This window comes from Diadema setosum, chromosome 15 (genome assembly GCF_964275005.1).
Source record: "Diadema setosum chromosome 15, eeDiaSeto1, whole genome shotgun sequence".
NCBI classification, from domain to species: Eukaryota; Metazoa; Echinodermata; class Echinoidea; order Diadematoida; family Diadematidae; genus Diadema; species Diadema setosum.
The window spans coordinates 14,808,129-14,829,069 of NC_092699.1; the positions used below are offsets into that span (position 1 = coordinate 14,808,129).

Consider the following 20,941-nt stretch of genomic DNA (forward strand, 5'->3'; position numbering starts at 1 on the left):
CCAAACCCTCGGGGTGGGGGCTTGGCGAAATCGTCGTGCTAGATTGATTTAAGTCTGGCATTATAATACGAACGACAAAACGAGTGGGATGCAGATATTGCTAGACACCATAAGCACATAGAAACAAAACTATCTCCTAACACAGAATTAAAGCAAGAGCGTCTACTACTTCTCAAACAAAATTTACAAAATACAAAATAATATGTTTTTCTTAGTTTGCCTTTGCTTTCAAAAAAAAAAAAAAAAAAACCGGAGTCAGACTAGAGAAACGGAAGAACAACCAAAGAAGGAAACAAAAATATAAAAAGAAGAATGATATTGCAGAAATGGAAAGGGTTTCAATTTTTCTGTCGTGGGTAAAATGACACGAGTTTATCGTAACTGGGGACAATTCCAGTCACGTGTAAAACAGCATTTCAGTTCACTATTAACTGTTAGATTCATCTTACGGGTAGCAGTTGTATCGAAATTTATGGTGAAAAGAAAATACCTCGATTAAATCGTATACAAATTTGAGGCAGCACGCCAACTTTCAGCCACTTCCATATTCTAGCAGCCTCGCAAAATACTCGTCACCTTTTTCATTTTTTTTTCTCGCCACGAATCTATCAACTGTTGATTTAAAACATCAACTAGTTACAAGTCGAAAAATACGTCGAAATTGTACAAACGCGAGGAAGAGAGAACGAACGAGAAGATTTGCTGTTTAAAACTTGCCTTGATTGAGATATTTCGCATCAATAAATCTCATAAAACATGCATTTTTGTGAAGCTGTGTGAAATATGTATCACTACATCAAATATACTATATTGACAACGCCAATGAGTAACCAAGGCTACAGATTACTTCAATATTCCTGTCAGATTTCGATGCTGCTATGAGAGTATAAATGTTTGCAACTCGTTTAATATTTCAACAAAATCGTGGCTTCATTGTCACTCCTCACATGCGTAATGTACACAGGCTGATTGTAAAATGAGTAAATTCTTACTTTGACACACTGATTATGCAAATAGTATCTTTTACAATGCGCAAAATTGCTCGCCAGTTGGATTCAGAACGTGGAGTTTATAAAAATACAACCAATCTTATAGACAATATTTGATAACATGTACAGGTTGGTATCATACAAAAAAGAAGATAAACGTATATACAGGAACACACGCAAACATGAGTACGCACGAAACGACACATAATCATCAGCGCGCTGTTCAGACTGCCTCGCTGAATATGGATGGATAAATCTTATTGCACAACAGAGCTACAGCATTAGCCACCGGTGTGAACGCTCACACCATTTGTTGCGATTTCGTTATAATCTCCAGACACGTTAATAATATCTCGATTCGATTGCGAGAGTTGAATCGTGAGCTTGTCGAGTAATGAATAATTTTGCAGTCTGATGACACACATTGATAAAATGTATGGGTTAATAAAATGTTCCACCTACTCATCAAAACTTTATCGCAAGTGACATAAAATATCATTGATTTGTTAATGTAAAGCAACCACACGATGCGTTGTCATATTCCAACCATTGATACACAAGTGTATGTCAACTGCATAATCATCATAACAGAGGCCTAACTCTTTAACAACGTAGCGTTCATTTTGGCTCGTCAGCCAGACAAAGCGCAATTGTCATACAATCATGATCAAAGAAAGATTAAGCAATTCCAATGTAGAATTAAGTGTTGACTGGTGAACTCTACGTTAATTGTATGCCACTACATGGCGAATTGGACAGTAAGAAATGCATTCGCCAAATGATCACAATCACAAAAGTGGTTAAAAATAATCAAATAGGTAAGGACAAAGACCAGTACCGTAGGCAGACATGAGGAGTTATTTTTTCTACTCTCATCTCCTTCTTGCCAGAAAGCTTAAGACCTGGTTAATAAACTTCTTGAATTTATTACTCAAAGCATGCAAAGGGTATTTACAGAAGGCAATAAAATAAATATGGGTTTCATTTTTCAAATTAAATTCTGATTTAAAAAGGGGGAGAAATGCTCTATATGATTTACACTTCAATACGCGTCTTGCTGGATTAAAGTGGGATGCATGACGTAAGAGTGAGCCAGTGCTCGTAAAAGTAATGAGTTAATTCATTATTTTGTCTCATTTGAAATTTATTGGCATACTAGTAACTAAATCACGTAAATGGCAACATAAAGGCCATAAAATCACAGTGGTACAAGGGAAAAAAACACAACGCAATTTATGTCATGCAAATGTATGCAAGAATATGATCGACAGTGATTTTTTTTTCATAAGAAACGTCCCGTATAAAGAGCAAGATATTATTGCAGGCCTAACGGTTATAGGATACTATCGCTTATTCTTCCCAATAAGAGATGGGCATTTGGCACACGAAAATACTTGTTAAGGGGAAGAAAGCACACAGAATTTGCCTAATTGATTCACGTAAGGCAGAGAGAAAGATAGTATATAATATATCTACACTAGATGAAATTCCACCTCGTGTTGATACGGAAGGAAGAAGTGAAATGCTACAACAAGAATAACGTTCCGTACATTATCTTTCTGATGTGATACGGGTACAATCAATTCCAGTAAGACTTTAATATCAAATCGATGTTGCATGCTAAGTCTTACATACCCTTTCTAAGGACTTAAATGTTCTGCAGTGATTTTGACACACTGTATATAAATGATGCTTGTCTCATTTTGAATAGCATTTGCATTTTCCACCCCACAATATCAATGCCAGAGGCTAATTTGATGTCTATTGATTATGTTCGTAAGAAGGCTGTCTCTCCAAAATGGAACCAGACTAACAAACACCAAGTGTAAAGCTCCCTCTTTCGTTCAGGTCAAAAGAACCCAATACATTTTATTCATCACTCGTCAAGACGCTTGGTGAAATAACTCGTCAGCTTACTTTTGATATTTTCTACGTTGGACATGACGCCACATCATTTCCACTACTATTGAGCGGTGAATATGAGTTGCAGTGAAGTCAGTTCGTGGCAATACAGTAATGTTGATTGCATCGACGTATCTCACAGCCTTGATACTGGAAAGCTTCATTATTTTCTACATTGGACATAAGTTTTCCACGAACTTCTTGTTGCGTTAAACCTTACAGGAAAGCATAATAACAGTTACTGTCGTTAAATGTTGTTGAATAACTTCACGAACATCACGGGAGGGGGAGGGGCACTGCTTTGGAGAAAGGAAGAAAGTCCAAATTCTTTCTCTTTTTCGCACAAGGATCGACTGTGATTCACAGAGCGACTTATGTACATTCGACAGCAATTCTTAGAGTAGTCTGTAAACGCAAAACGGCTGAAGTCCTTCCTTCATTCGTCGTCTGGTGGCGCTAGCACACCCGGTGATCTCCTGAGCAGTAAAATCAATGCCGTTGCCATAGTACAAAGCACAAAGACAAGCAGCAACACTCTGTCTAGAACCTGCGCCACTTTGCCCCAGTCCGACTTTAGCTGGTTTTGTCGTTCTCGCCTCTTTTGTAGAGTTTTCATGTGCTTTAAAATATCGGTGACGGTTCTTTCAAGACGCGCCAGGCGCTTTTCTTGCATAGTTTCCAGTTCTCCTCCGCCAACATCGCGGTCCTCTAACAGCATATCGGACTCGGTAGGCGCCGGGGACGTGGCGGTGCCGAATCGCACGTGCATGCTGTTGCGGCTGAGCGCCTGGCCGTATGTATTTAGCGTGCCATGCGCGTTGCTCTCCATGCGTTGATGCGTGCCGTTGAAGGTCACGTGATGATTCTGCGATGAGTAGTGACCGGCGTACTGCCGGTAGTCGGACGCATCGCGTCCGGACCGACGCGAGGAGTTGCCCGTGCAGGGTGTGACGCAGAGCAGTTTGGCCGCGTAGTCGAGTGCGATGATGCGCAGCCACCGGGGCACGTCCTGACCTTCGATCTTACCACGCTGATTCACGTTGAGCACTAGCACATTCATCGCCGTCGAGAGTGAAATGAGGAACATAGTGGCCGCGTAATATTGACCTGCAATGGTAAGCAAAGACATTGGTATGAATTCTGAGGCAAATTTGAATAAACCTGATGTCGGCAGTTTTTCCTCGCACGGATTGTATTTATCATCATAACATGCAATTTTGATTCCCTATTCTAGAGGTATTTATTTGCCCAATGTCACTCGAGAACTGTGATATACCCACTAATGATGATTCAAAACTGGCAACATAGGTGAAAGGAGTAAGAATGTTATGTAACCATACCTCAATTATATGTCAGTTAAAACATTTGACCTTCGTCGGTTAGTTCCGACTGTCTGGAAAAAGAGAAATGTGAGCTGACCAAGTGCTACTATTTAGAATTTAAAGAGAACCAGTTTAGGCACCCACAGTGACACTTCAGGGGTATGACAAATTTTCCAATAGGAGATCAAGGACTTTTATTAATAATGTGTTATTGCAGTGTGGTTTGCTTTTATGGAAGCGTATCCTTTTCAACTGTCCGACACATTTCGTCGGACACAGTGTATTCATGAACAGATCAGTATTATTTTGTCAAATTATGATATGAAACAGCAATGTTGCTCATTAGAGTTAATTGGGTATTGTTAATTTGGTCTTTAGATGTTCCAGCCTCTTCCATCTGCCTATCAAAGGCAAACATAGTCTGTAGTCGGTAATTGTTACTTTTAATTAAAAAACAACAACAACAACGAAAACCCCGATCGTCTGAGTATTTCTGTAATAAGCTATTATTTTTATTTTTTATTTGGTTTGGTTTGATTTGATCTTATTCTATTTGATTTGATTTGATTTATTTTGTTTTATTTCTAAATTCTAAATAGGTGTCAATTCATTAGACGATTGAGCAACACATTAGTATTTTATCTCTGACAGAATTATGCCCGTTTCCGTCATCCGGATAATAATGTGAAATTGATAAGAAGCAATGAGCAAAGGAAAATAAGGCCAAAAAACCCAACAACAACAACAACAACAAAAGGCTTGGCACATGGGTTTATGTTGAACGTTATGTGGCTGTGTTACATAATTGCCCAGACTTCCAATGAGCTATGACTGTTTTACCGCCGCTTACCTATAAGCGGCACCTCCTCCGACGTCCGCGGCATCATCTCGGCGACGAGCAGCAAGAAGACGGTGAGCGAGAGGATGAGCGTGACGCTGAGCGACACCTTGACGACGCCGACGTCGTAGGGCATGAAGAAGCCGAGCATGGAGAGCGAGGAGAGGAGGATGCAGGGCATGACGAGGTTGTAGATGTAGTAGAGCGGTTTGCGCTTGAGACCGATGTAGAACGTGACGTCGTGGTAGCGCTCTGGGCAGCATTCGTACTTCACGTTGTGACGTCGCGACACGGCGTACTTCATGTGCCACTGTTCGTTCGCCACGAACGTCGAAAGGTCGGGCTCAGCGGTGTGCTTGTCGAGGTTCATCTGGAAACTGTTGTAGGTCCAGGAGCCAAATTTCATCGAGCACATCTGCTCGTCGAAGGGGAAGAACTTGACGTCGATCTTGCAGGTGCTCTTGACCAACGTGGGCTTGGACCAGAGGTCAACGTTGCCGTTGTAGTTCACCAGGGCGTTTGAAGAGCGGCTATGGGCCACATAGTCATTGGAATCAGCGCTGAGGTTGATAAGCAAGAAACAACAAAAAAGAGAAGACAATGATGATTACAGTATACGTATTGTATACGATAAGTTGAAGATCGAGGAAGTGGGAATTTATGATGTTGTTTCGATGAATGTACATTTTGCTGAAGCTTCATACATTCCAAGCTGTTGAAAGATGTGAACCCTTTTAAGACCAGCCAACTTTCAGTGAAAAGATATGGAGCCGCCCCTGGAGCTGGCAAATCAAACTGTGTACCTTTTTGATGCCCTACAATGATTTAAACCATTCAAACTGGATGTTACCGTAACAGCTCCCCCTCCCCTCCACTTGCGTATACGTGTGATGCTACTTGCACACTTTTTTATTACTTCCGGGTCAAAGTTTACCTGCTACCCGACTGTCAAGAAATTAGACTAAAAAAGTAACGTACTACCATTACTTTACAGCTACTACATGGCATCATTTTAGGTTACATCGTTCATTTACTATTTATCTGGAGACAGCTTTTGTCTTCCCAACCTGCACACGCGTTTTGATCTGCTCTTACACCTATCGGCAAAGTCATTTTGACGTGAACCTTGCCTCTGTACTAATGTCTTCAAAACCGATCCCAAGCAGTGAGTGAGAAGGTGGTAGGAATGAATACGAAAAGCAGGTGTCACATCACGCGAACATGCTCACAGCAACCCATCACCGCACAGCCATATCGCCTCAATTATAATGGGGAGCACGCACACAGCGAACGACGTTCGACCCCGTTTGATGCCATTAACAATTCAGTCGACATGTCCCACCTGGGGCTAGATGTCGCGTCAGTAATGAAAAAGAGTCTTCGTAGAAGTCACATTTATATGTACTCCAGTGCAATTCTAAGTGTGTTTGCAATATGACATAATAATATATCAAAAGTATGATTTATAAAATAGCTCCTAAAAATAATCAACTTTTCCGTTCATGTGCGGCACTTCAAACATTTCTATCTCATTCAAATACAAGTGAATGGAAGAAGATGTTGATGAAAGGAACGCAATTTATCGATAACCTCAGTAAGTAGATGACAATGTCATGTGGTCTAATTTACAAAATGCACCTCTCTGATAATCACAGGTTTGTTTGAAATGAGATTCATCCTTTAGAACTCCATCTCAATTCCATCGTTTTTATTTTCAACAGCAGTTACGAACTATGTTTAATAACAAAAAAGAAATATCAATACGTACGTACGTTCCTCTACAAACAATATAGCAACTTAGTATTTTATTATGTCTGTTCGTTTTTTTTTTTTGTTTTGAATCGTCAGCTAAATTGAATGTGTCAAATATTCGTACTTTTTCCTAATTTTAAGGGAATCTCAGCCTGCCTGAAAGTAACTTTATCATACAGTACATATTAAGAAAATTGATACAAGTAAGGTTCAAAATCGGAGTAGAAATGAAGAATATTCATTGTAAAGTCAGATTTCACGATTAGTTGGGGGCTCGTGAAATCGGTCACATGACTGACACAGACAAACTGCACCTGAAATGGGAACCTCGTTTGAGCAAAATGAAAAATACTTCTGATGTCTGAATAGAGCTTTAAAATCACTCTTATAACAAGACATTGCAGTCATGTTAAGTAGACTCAAGAGTTAATGCATTGAATTGAATTGAATTGAATTGAATTGAATTGAATTGAATTGAATTGAATTGAACTTAATTGAATTGAATTTGTCACATTGTTCACAAAGGGTTTGTTCGTTTCATTTTCTCTGGTCTGTAGCTCTAACTTTAATAGCTTTCTTCGACAATTACTTTAGGAGGAAATGAGTCGTTGGATATCTGTTTCTGGTGGAAGTCCTCCAAAATACTCTCACTTGCATTTAAAGCTGCATGTTCTTAAGTTTACCATTACAGTATTCTCTATCATGGACCTGAACCATGTGAACGCTGTTGTCACATTAGCGCCCTCATGGAATTCGTTCGCTTCCTCAAGATAAGACACGTTGTCAGACGACTTGGACCCGTCCAGTCAATATACTTACTTGTCGTATAATGTGACGTCAGGAATCCATATTTCAGTGGCGGGAATCCTCAGAATGTTGATCCCTTCGTAGGCGTCTGGATCCCAGACTAATTTTTCGTCGTGCCAATGCTGAAAGTGACGAAACAGACCAATAATGACAGATTACTAGGATGTCAGTGACTATTTCGGAAATACCATCATGTGCCTCCTCCAACTTTATGTTATTGCCGGAGTTTGTTTATTTCCTAGTATGCATGTTAGCTATATTACTCGATAAGATATCGGCATATTTGGGTGAAGTTTTGAGGATACGTCTGTTGTGGAGAAAGAAGCATCTGATTTTGTTTTTTTCTGCTTTGGGTGGTGATCCAGAGAATGACGATTTAGATCAAACTCGTGATTCGTTCACAGTTCTTGACAAGTGTGACACTATTGGCTTGACGGAGGTTTGGACTCTCTTAGTGCTTCTAGATTTTTTAATCACTTGAAGGAAAGTATTTAGAAGTTTAATAAAACCTACCTTGCAATGCAATTATCCAGAAGCTTTTGTCTCGTGATCTTCAGTGAAAAATTGGTTACAAAATATGTGGATTTTCCGCAAAATGCCCTCAAGTTTAAAAAAGTACAATACCCTTTTGAATTCTTATACATTGTACTCGCACATTTCCAGTTTGCACAGCGTAATTACCGTTTCCCTTCGATCGCATGCTATAGGAGTGTGTATCTGTTATCTCATATGATTGAATGTTTCATGGAGCCTTGGTGATATAATGTCTCCTTCATTTGACTGCCGGTAATCAGTCTTGTTTGCAACGACACCGGTGCCATGTCCTGACTGAGGAAGGTGTACAATTAACCCTTCCCCCTCCTATTCCCATTTCATCAGGTGGTATCTTAAAGAAAACGTTACGTCGCCCTCTTTTTTGATGTTTGCACTAGATGCTCTCACCGGCTATTACATAGTGGTGGGATATAGCTCCTCTGGGTCCATGCTTTATTCACAAATCATGTGTTGGTGTGCTTTAATGATGAGATGGAGCATCATCTTCGTAAGCACCTGGAGATGTCACGTGGTCACCCATACCGACAAAGAATTAACTTCCGTCATAGCGGATACAGATGCTCTTCTTGCTGAACAAAATATTGAAAATAATTATGTTTTCACTGGATCTTTAAAATCATTTGGCAGATTAACAATAAATGCAAGCTCTTAACTTCCTTCAGCCAATCAGAATCTTTGAGACATTTTAGTCAGATTTTATGATGTTTGTGACTTGTTTTATATTTTGATGTCCCACGGATATATTTTGAACAGAATTCGTGACAATGCGTCTTGATATTTTTTTTTTCTTTTTGCTATGTTTTGTGTTCTTTCTGTTTGTGTGTGTAGGATTTTGTTGTTGTTGTTGTCTGCTTAAACTTAAGCTCACCTGTTCAATCCATACATTGGTCGTCAAAATCTGATTCCTTTCGTCCTGGAGGTAGAAGAAGAAAGATAAAGAGAGAATGCAGCGTAAAGAAACGTATCATCAGATCATATAAAACATTTATGATAATCATTATCGGATACTATAGTGTATAACATCAAATGTGAAATACCACGTTGCAGATTATTCATTTGAATACATTGATCAAATTAAGTGACAAAGGGAGGAATCTGGACAGCCAATTATAGGAAGGAGCAAAACAAAGTAAAAATTCTACCATTTACTACAACTTTCACTAACGAGTGTGTTGATGGAGGTAAAAACAACAAACATGAAAAAGAAGGAAAAACATCAGGGTCCAGAATGCATGAACTGGCTTTTCTAATGGTGTGTCAGCCACCCATATCCCATTTTATTACATTTCATTTCATTTCATTTGTTCATTTTCATCAAAAATATCAATGTACAACACACATAGTTTTACAGAAAAACCAAAATACATATTTTACACGTATATGACAAAATGTAGCATAATTACTCAATATAGGTTGTAATGGAATTATGCCTAATATCTACTAATAATGATGGAAATGGAACGAAAGCTGAAAACAGGTTTGTAATGCATTCCTCTCAGAGTAATAAAGTCACAGAAGTATTAAGAGCAATATGAGTCGAACAAGTTGAATTGCTGTAGTATCAAAGTCAAGACTATACAGTATAATAAGTTTATAATAATTTATAGGCCAAGTGTACAATGTAGACACAAGAAACACTAAAGGCCTGGCAGTCATACCTGACAATAAACGTGCTTTATTTATGGATGTGACGTGTGTTAGCATGTTTAAATGTGCGTGCATGTTTCTGCACTTTTGTGGTGATGGGTGTGTTATGTACCGCGCATCGACGTAATGCAAAAGCTGTTACACCGCAGGGCATCAAGAAACTAATTGTTCGTTATACCTCATTCGTACATACCCTAACATCTCTGAGTCTCACCCCCCCCCCTTTCCCTTCTCTCTTTCTTTCTCTCTCCCATCATCCCTGCTTGTCTGTCTGTCTGTCTGTTTTTTCTGTCTGTCTCCCCATCCCTTTCTCCTTTTTCTCTCTCTTTCAGTCAATCCATTGCGTATGTAGGTATCTTTCTTTTTATCCTTTTCGCCCCGGGGAGAGCCAGCTACACCGGGGTTGCTCTGTGAAGCAAGTTGCTCTCACCACACCACCCACTATTCCTCTAGCGCCATGTCGGTCTGTACACTGTACAACAAGGATGTATGGGAGGAGGGGATGGGAGGGCTGCGAGTATTTGGTGTGTACCACGTTAATCCAGCCAGGATGAAATAGCAACGCTGAACACGACGGCCCACGGGGCAGTACTCGACGCGATGGGCTGGTGACGCAGGCAGCATCCTCTGACGAGAGTCATTGGTGGGGGGTAAAAAACACTAGGAGTGGATGGATGACGGGGGGGGGGGGGGAGATGGAGGATCGAGGGGGTACTTGACGGATTAAACACCCATAATGGAAGATGTAAAAAAGGTCTGAGGCAGTGGAATCGAAGACTGATGCATTGCCGAACGTATACCATCGCATCCCTTCCTGCAATCTTTTTACAGGGCGGAAATGTTTCCCTGATTTTCCCCGGACAGCTAACTTAGATTGGACACGAAAACACGACAAGTACTTGCATCAAGTCAAAGGTAGAACGATCAAGCAAAATCGATTGAATATAGTTACATTAAGTAGAATTAAACCAATGGAATGGTAGGAACATTTTATGGAATTTTAATTACATTACATTATGAAATTGTACCAATTATATTATGAAATTGGAAATTTTTACATGTATTCAAGTGAGTTATATTGGTCCACATCACAATATATTGAAATCCGATGACGTGGCGATGTCATTGCATCGCAAGTCCCCCTATAGTGACCTGCACTCAAATCTTCTGACTGAATTCATTATTTCTTATGTAATCAAGAAACTAGTTCATTGTAACCTTCCCGTCGATCGAAGCATTCCAGGGCCCCGTTTTATCAAAAGATCGAGTGTAAATTTCCTTACCACACAGGCTACCAAAGACTTACAGTTGAAATCAACTATTTATAATCAATTTTAACTCTTCATGAAACAGGGCCCTGATCGAGTTGTGACGTCTTAATAGCAATGATATCTTTCAAGAGACGGCTGTAATTGCTAAAATCATCGACTATACACGAGACTTTTGAAATGTCTTTAACAGAAACCGATGGAAATGATGTCGTTGATGACGCCATCGCCCTGCTGTATACTTACAAGGTGCGGTTGATACCAAAATCATTGCTTTGTTGAAAACATGTGAATTCTGAAATTCCTTCTTCTTTTATGTCTGATTTTCTTGAAATTTCTCTAATTCCCTTTGACGTTACTCTACACATCAAACTAACTTTCATATGTGGTATTATCGCACTTTGATCAGAATTTAAAAAAGAAAAGAAAATGTAATTGCACGCACTACAATCGCGCATCGTGAAACACCTACGTTTTATTACCAGAATTTACGTTTATGCGTGAATATGAGAAAAAAGAATAACTAAGAGGAGAAAAGAGACAACAACCAAGACAATGGTGAAGATGCCAGATAAAGATGACGTCATCATTAAGACGGAAAAAGAAAAGGTAAAGAGAAGAAGTTAGAAAAAGAAGGAAGAAGATGAGGAGAATGAAAAAAAAAAGTAGCAAGGAGAATTTAAGATAAACCAAATGCTTATATTCTGTTTAATTCAGCAATATCATTAATTTTAAGGAGAACTTTACACTACTGCAGTGTGCAAAGAGTGATGTTGCGCTAAAAGCGTGTCAAAGCAGAGAGAAGTGGAAGGGAAGTGGTTAACAGTTTTGGTTCGAGCAAAATCTTTTCTCTTGAGTTTTCTAACAAAAGCAGTCGGGTGAAGCTGGGTAATTTTTCACCATCGTACTGTTTGAACGAGCAAAAAAAAAAAAAATAAGAACAAAAAAGAAAGGAGGTTACTTCCTTCTTTCACACATGAGTTCTCCCTAGAATAAGCATGTGTGAGAAACATGGTTATTTAGGATGGATTGAACCAACCTTGGAGAGTTGGAAAAGTGAACACGCCGGGGGAAAATCGTCTCGCAGTGAACGGAGAAACTATGTCGAGTTCATTCACACCCGTTCTTCTCAAGGGGACATATTGATAGTCTTACTTTAAAGATGTACAAGGGTTACGTCATTAGATTACTTAGTATAATATCATTTTCTTCTCTCATCAGACTCTCTCTCTCTCTCTCTCTCTCTCTCTCTTTTGCGCGCGCACGCGCAAATAATATATAAGATGAAAAAATCCATCAATTCATTGCGCTAGTGCATGCCTTTTTAATTTCCTTTTTGTTGATTTATCATTCATCCATTTTTGACTCATCATTGTTTTAAAAAAATGTTGCTTGTGACCCTTTACCACAACAAGAAAGTCTGCAAAAGTCGCTGAATATCTATTTGTCTTTCATTTATTTATTTATTCATTTATTCATTCATTTGTTCATTAATTAATTCATTCATCTTGCTGCTTTGATTTACTGCTGTAAATGACAATAATGCAGTTGTTATTCCTGCCCTTACATACGTGATGATCGTTCAAATCATGTGATGATGAAAAATGCCAACTCAGATATTTTGTCACCAGTCAAAAAAAAAAGTCTAACGGCTAAGACGCTTTGAAAACAGTTAACATTATTTTAATGTGTGGTTGAAATGAGATTACCAAATACAGATGAGGAGGCTAACAACGGATATGACAAGCTGAGTGTCGCAAAGTTAAATACAGGTGAAAAGGCTAACAACGGTTATGACAAGCCGAGTGTCGCAAAGTTTGCAAGCGGCTAACAGGTTTATTGGTTCGGCTAAGTGATACAGAGACTATTTTGTCACAGGGCTGCCATCTTTGCCTCGCAAATAGACTTAGCTTAGTACTGCACGGTGGCGAAAGACCTTTTTTTTTGCGAGCAAATTTCGACCATGTCAACCCACACAGAAGACTACAGCCGTGCGTAAATGTACACATCAAGCTCACATACACAATAATATAACCCAAAGTCATGTAATCAAGAGTAACTCAGAGCCAGATACTGGTTTCATAGTGCCCTCCAGGGTTCTTTTTTTCCATCCTGTATGGTGTAAAGTGCTTGTGAGAATTTGCCCTATTTTCAAAAGATTTTAAAGCACTTATAGTAATAGGCCAGCATATTGCCAAAAAAAGAAAGAAAGAAAGAATGGAAACGGGCTGGCTGTACGGACAGCCGTGTTCCATTAATGTTCAGTATGAACGAAGTCTATAACTTTTTGAAACAGAGCGAGAAGCAACGGTTAGGTTTGTACACTGCAATGCAGGCGACTCACTCTCCTGAAGTTAAGCAAAGATGGGCACACGATAAAGGAAACACTGAAATTCGGCCTTGATCGTATTTACATTGGGTGATTGGGTAGGGCATCTTAAAACCATTGTATAACCGCCGGTGGACTTTCTCAGCCTGCTATCAAAAGATCGTACTTGCTTTGGCTTTTGGTCTGCTTCTAACAAAGTTCAGAGCTATACTTTGCGCGTAATTGAAAATGTCATGTTCCTATAACCATCTTGTGTCCGTACATTACGCGGATTCGGTCTTTCTGATCGAACATTTCCTCGCTACTTAGTACAACGCCCTCTACCGTTTGCGTCATTAACTACTAAACCTATCTAACAATAATGATAGAAGAAAAAGAAGCGAGTTCATTTATTCTATTGGAGCCATAATAAGGTGACCGCAGATAGATTTGGGGGGGGGGGGGGTTCCAATCAGGAAAATAGTGACGATGCGATTTGTAAAGCATAGGACATTCAATGTTGAGTGTTCACCGACAGCTGTTGGCTTAAATACTGTCGAATTGTAATATCACTTGACATATTGTTATCCGGGTTGAGGGTGGGGCACATTTACATACTAAAACTGCGCACCTACGCGTGATCAAAGTGGTCGGTAAGGCTACCCTCCTTGACAAACAAAAAGCACCGGTTTGTCACCGTTGTCCGTAGGAGTGAGATCGACTTCCGATTATCACTCGAAGAGCTTCAATTACTAATCGAAGCGTGTGCTTGACAAGACAAACACGCTTCTTATCACTTTTCCAGACGGTGTCAGCACGCCTTTTGAAAGGTACCTGGGAAACAATGCCTGTGGAATGGAATATTAACTCCAGGAATAGGCGGGAACTCTCGAATTACCCCCTTTCGGCTCTGGATAGTAAAGTCGCCTGGTCGCAGTGCGCCATACAAGCATAGTGCAGCTGGGTGTTGTTAACCTCCCTATGACGTCATCACCGTAGCGCGGCTGTCAGCGAGGCTTGATCTGCTAGCGTCCGCGTGCGCTCCGATCAGTCGGCGCTTTAACATTTTCGCAAGAGTGTGTTTTTTCTGAGGACTTGTTTGTCTCCGAAATTAGTTTCCTTCTTCAGAGTGCGTCCAAGACGAGAATCTGCAGACATATTAATGTAATGAGATCAGGCTCGGATCGCTGTCCTTTTTTCCTAGGCACTTTTTAAGATTTTTTTCCCCTTTTTGTTTTTGTCTTTGCCATTGTTTTCATCGACTCGGTGTCCAAGGTAAAACGACACAGGTGCCTCCAGCGCAGAAGAAAAGGAATCACCATTGTGAGGTAAGCAGCGGCCGCGGGATGACGTTTTTAATGGCCGCTAGCACCGCGAAGTCTCCTAACCCTCTTAGGAATTGTCTTCTTTATTGTTTATCACATAATATCTGCTTTAATGTACATATACGCACACAAACACATAATGTATATAAATATCGATGTATATGTACGATATGTTACAGTAAGTACTATAACTCGATAAATTCATGTTTCTACATTTGCGAAATAAAAGGAAACGAATTACTTTTTTTAGGTCTTCAACTGACGAGAGATACCACAACTTCACCAATATTGAACTGGATTTCCCAGAACCCATATATGCAAAAAGTAAACACACAACAGACAGACAGACAGACAGACAGACAGACAGACAGACACACACACACACACACACACATACACACACACACACACACACATACATACATATATATATATAAACATATATATATATATATATATATATATATATATATATATATATATATCAATGGACATCTTGCCCCTTCTCGACCTAGGCACTGCTGGGAAGTTTTACGAACGGAGAAAGCTATGACACTGAGCTACAAAATAAAGACGGGAATATCATGTGTGCGATGTCATCGTACCAGGATTAGGTCTGGGCCCAAAACTTTCGAGGGTTAAAGGGGATGGCTAATAACCGATCAGTGGGAATCAGTGGGAATGCTGAGGGATGATTGTTCCAATCCTTGTGGGATTCATTTAAGAGTACATTTTAGATCTACTGTTGTGTGAAAATTATTTGCTTCAGAACGGTCTCGTGTTCAAATAATGTGCAGAGTAATGCCCCGTAACTGACCAGGCACAATAACCTGGAAACATTAAACTGCACATTACTTGAATATGAGACCATTCTGAAGCAAATTCTTTTCACACTGCAATAGATATATAATGTACTCTTAAATGAATCCCTCAAGGATTGGAACAATCATCCTCCAGCATTCCCACTGATTCCCACTGATCAGTTACTAGCCATCCCCTTTAAACTTGAATACGAGGTTTGCTTGATGCACCTTCCTATTATATTCCTCTCATCAAATGGTCCTCCTGCTTCTAAGAATGCATACGATAAAAAGTAAGCGTAAAGAGAGAGATAAGGAGGGATGGGGAGGGACAGACAGATAGATAGACAGACACATAGACAGACACATAGACAGACAGACAGAGAGGGAGACAAACAGGTAGATGGAGGTAGCTATTTATCTCTTTCTCTCTTCCCTTCTATAATAGAAGGGGAGAGAGAAAGAGATAAATAGAGAAAGGGAGAGATGAAATAGATAGATGGATGGATAGATAGATAGATAGATAGATAGATAGATAGATAGATAGATAGATAGATAGATAGATAGGGAGCAAGAGAAAACAGTGATGCATCAATCATAATACCGTTTACTCGCACTCTTCACAACAGCTTCCCCCCCCCCCGCCCTTTACCCCTCATCTTTTCTCATCTCCCGCCCCTCTAACGTCCTCTTCAATCCGGCAAATCTCTGTTTTAGGACAACACCCTTCATCCACTCGACTGCGTATTACACGAGAAACCACACACGAGAGCAATCCTACTTACTCGCTGATCTCCTCATTGCCGAATAGTAGAGAACCTGTCAATCAAAGTTGTTCTCCCTTTATTGCATAATATACCTCAAATAAAAGCAAACTTTTCATTTTCTATTGCATGCCCCCCCCCCCCCCCCGTGCTAAGTCGCTGGATCCGCCTCCTCACGTTTCAACGCGTTGATGCTAATACAAACTGATTTACAGTGGACAGCGCTACTGTGACGTCACTGATAAAGAATCGGGGAAGGGGGGGGGGGGTGGGTATGGAGAGGAGGAAAAGTGCATCCGCCTCCTGCGGTGTAGATCCTTACGTACCTAACAGCGAGAGAGAAATTTGGCAGGAGAAAAAAAAAATCGACGGAAAGTATACAAAACTTAATCGTTTAGCAATGGAAAAGCCTATCGATCATCGTCAATGGCCGGGAGCTGTCGTAGCCAGCCTACATCCGTACGGTGCTTGGAAGATGTATTAAAACAACCAACAATCGGTAGCTTTGAAGCACTCCTGCAACATCAAGGGGTATAGATTCTTGTTCCTCTCTAGTTATCATCCTGGCGTTCGGACTGATTCGGGGGTTCGAAATGAGAAAAACAGTCCCGAAAACCAACCCGAATATCGATACGGAAAGGATGACAAAAGGGAAGTAATGAGAAACTGTCCTCTTGGAGTTGATATGATGTGTGGGTTTCGCATCAAATATTTTCGTCATCTTCAAGATTCCAGAAGTGCGTTGCATCATCTATTTGAAGTTTCCATCACCATCAGCATTATCACCATCCACATCATCATCTCTATCATCACTATCATCATCAGCACCACCACCATCATCACCAAAAGTTTCTGCTCCTTCTTCAGTGACATCATGCAGTGATAACAAAGTCGCCCTCTTATTCGTAATTATCATTGTCTGCATCTTCATCATTATCACCATCAACAACAACACCGTCTTTGGCTCTTCCCAAAGGCGATTTAACATTAAATATTCCTGCATCTTTATTTCCTTTTCATCAAGTACCCGGGCCGGTCCTGATTCATTCTTGACGGGGGTCTGCACGCTAAAAATTCTAGGTTGTTCAAACTTTCGAGAGAAAAAAAAAATTAATGAAAATCTGTCAGTGCTTTGAACTGAGCTACGTTATCCCGATTGATTGTCAATTTATCTATCTATTCATTCATTAGTTCGTTCATTCATTCGTTCATTCATCCATTCACTGATTCATTCATTCCTTTATTCATTCATTCAGCTATCCACCCATTCATTCATTAATTCCTTTGTTCATGTTCGCCTACGTTAAAAGACGCGATTACTAAATGTAAACGAAGGGATGAGCAAAGCCTCCCTTGCTCCACGGTGCCATTTTTTTTTTCATTGTCATCTACTGACTATACTTTCAGTGACTACCACAGGGACTAAACAATTCTTTGCTGATTTATTGTTTTGTGACAAATACATGTCGTTCATTGCTTTCCTTCCTTATTTTCAGTGCGTAATGATTGCGTGTCTAAACATAAATGCATGCGAGAAGCAGGATTCTGAAAAAAAAAACCCACAAATAGTCTTAAAAATGTCGGCAAATTTTATTTATCTAACAACAGATAGTCAGTGTCAAAATCAATAAACAGAAATAAAGAAGATTTAGGAAATAGAGAGAGCGCGCGCCGTTGAGATGGGATTAAATAAAATCATTTTTGTTCATTTCGATTACTTAACTTAACTTTACTTACTTAACTATTCAACTATTCAGTCGTGACTTGTGGTTCACAAAATGGTAGTCTATGTCTTATACCGATGCAAAATCTCTGTAATCCTTGTGTACGAGGTCATCGACGGACGTATGGCGCACTTTGTTCACTGCGCAGAAAGATGCCGACATTACCGTCTGCCGATTTCTCGCCTGGCGGGAAACCAAGACACGAGTAACTCCCCTTTGCACGTCAGGGGGTAATGCACATACATGCACTCCGCCGAACTTAATACACAGCGGGCGTTTTCTCTATTCTTATTCGAAGCGGTTTTGCGCCAATCTCTTCAACACATGACACGACAACATGATGCCTTTACATCCCGGTCGGGACTGCATCCGATTTGAATGTACATGTCGCCGTCCGATGAAATGAGAGCCCAGACTCGCTGACTTTAATATTCCGTCAAAAATGCCCTTTTATCTACTGTCTACGCCTATTTACATCACTCATATATCTCGAAAGCATTATTATCTATTCATTTACTTATTCATTTTATTTTGTTCTAAGCTGACTTCGTGTTGTTATGAAAACTATTTGAAAGAATATTTTAGCATCCTGATTACAAAATGAATAAAGAACACGTAGGAGAATACGCACAAGGTAAATTCCAGAATGATGGAGAAAGAAGGATAGAAAACATAAACAGGGGAGCGGAGGAGGAGAAAAAAGAAGAGGAGGAGAATTATGAGGAGAAGCAGAAGGAGGAGGAGGAGAAAGGTTATCACGACGAAAAAATTACAAGAAAGAGGATTTTAGGTAGGAAAAAGACCAAGAGATGAAGTATCAGAAGAAAGGTAAGCTGTAACCCCCTCCCCCCCCCCCAAAAAAAAGGAGGGGAAAACATAAAACAAGACAACAAAAAAGAACTGGTAGCAAAGAGTGACGAAAGGAAACAGATCCAATAAGGGAGAAACAGAGATGGGACAAAACGAAGGCTAAAAAGACATGTTGATGAAGAAGAAGACTGAGAACATACTAGAGAAGTAAGTATACAGTATAGAGTTAGAGTGTCTAAAAGTGAAAGTTGCGTCAAAAACGTTACATAGAGTTTCGCAGCATTGAGGACGGGATAGGTATCAGTGCAAGAGGAGTGGATCATATAGATACCACTGCGAGGTCATTGGGGGTAGTGCTATTTGAGTTTACTAGAAAGTACGTGTGCGATAAACTCTTATAGTACACGATGGGAGATAATCAACGTTCAAAATGTCATTCCATGGGATGACAATGTTTAATGGTAAAATATCATGTGAGGTCACTGACAGCCCTCGGAATCGTGTAAAACATTAGCGTCACGAACCTGAGAGACAAGATTCCGACATGGTTCGCTGTCATTGCCTTCATAAGGAATAACCAAAAATGTTTGTTGGCTTGTAAAGACATTTTCTCACGGAGACTACACCATGTTGTTGCAAATTTACAGGAAATTCATCACCCCGCGCCGATGATGCGGATGTCTTGTTCAATATATCCGCTTGGAGCAGATCGCGCCGACGCAATATTACATTCCCCGTCGCCTCGAGATTGAGATGGAGAATGGGCCTGGATGTTAACGGAGGAGCAGAATTGGACATCCTCGCCTCGACTGACACCCCGATGAGCAGCATCATCCCACGATAAAAAAGTGTCTGTGTGCGTAACTTCCTGCCTGCGCATCAATAGTTGATGGGTCCCGGTACTTCTACAGAAGATAGCAACGATCTTACACCAAACTGATCGTCTGCAAATTCCGATTGGTCATTACTGTTACGTGTTAAGGCAATACTTTAGATTTATATCTATTTATCTATCTACCTATCTATATCTATAATCTGTCTATCTGTCTATCTATCTATCTATCTGTCTATTTATCTATTTATCTATCTATCTATCCATCTATCTACATACTTACCCATCTATCTATCTAAAAATCTGTCTTTCTATCATCAATCTATCTATGTGGCATATATATATATGTGTGTGTGTGTGTGTGTGTGCGTGTGTGTGCGTGTATGTGTGTCACATCTGTTTGTCTTTGTATGTCTTTCTTTGGGGGTAAGGTTTTGGGCGTTTTAGAGGTTGGGTAGGGTGGGAAGGTGGGAACGAGGGTGGTTTTTCCTTTTGTTGCTGTTGCTCTTTTAATATAATAGAAATTCCATTTTCTGTTCTTCTTTTTAGTGCTTGGCTAAATTGCCTACAATTGCATATGTATTTTTTTTTTTAGTTAAAAAGAAATTGACTGGATACTTCATCCTATTTTCTTTCTCCTGCTTGATTTCTGCCTTCAAGAATTGAATGATTATTCTTGTTTTCATGGAATATGTTTCAAACATGCATGAACATTCATGACAAATGTTATGTAAAAGATATGTATTTTTTGGAAACTGTTATATTTTCAGATGAAATGGAATTAATAAAAAGATCACTGAAAAAAAAAATGTCTGTGTCTGTGTGTGGGTCTTCAATCTCGCTACACCGTCGAGGGCACTGTGGGGTTTTAGTGGATAAGAATCTTTACTTCGAAGCGGAGGTCCCCAATTCGATTCATATGTAATGCTAATACGTCGTTAGATATCTTTACACCTGATGTCCTTCTCAACCCAGGTGTAAAAAGGAGAAGAATGACAGAGCCCCTGGAAGAGCAGCGCTAACATTGAGGAGACTACCCTGGGTACATAAGACCATTTATGTATTGTTCTTTTCGTCATTATTGTTATGATGATGATGATGATGATGATGATGATGATGATGATGATGATGATGATGATGATGGCGGTGATGATGTTGATTGTTATTACCGTCATTATCATTTTCATCTTTATCATAATCATCATTATCATTATTATTATTGTCATCATGATTATTTTTATCGTTATAATTATTGTCATTATCAATTTCCCGCACTTTTCTGATTGTTACAATGCCGA

General features: G+C 39.8%; 1 protein-coding gene across 1 annotated transcript in view; it reads right to left on the reverse strand.

The window, feature by feature from the left end:
- Window positions 1–3,327: 3,327 nt before the first annotated feature.
- The window catches only part of LOC140238555 (neuronal acetylcholine receptor subunit alpha-10-like), a 77,546-nt gene continuing 59,932 nt past the window's right edge, over window positions 3,328–20,941 (reverse strand). The window contains exons 3-6 of the mRNA XM_072318456.1: window positions 9,034–9,078; window positions 7,623–7,732; window positions 5,064–5,611; window positions 3,328–3,998 (exon numbers count right to left, since the gene is read on the reverse strand). Of these exons, the coding sequence (XP_072174557.1) occupies window positions 3,328–3,998; window positions 5,064–5,611; window positions 7,623–7,732; window positions 9,034–9,078 (1,374 nt within the window). The remainder of the gene's footprint in view (window positions 3,999–5,063; window positions 5,612–7,622; window positions 7,733–9,033; window positions 9,079–20,941) is intronic.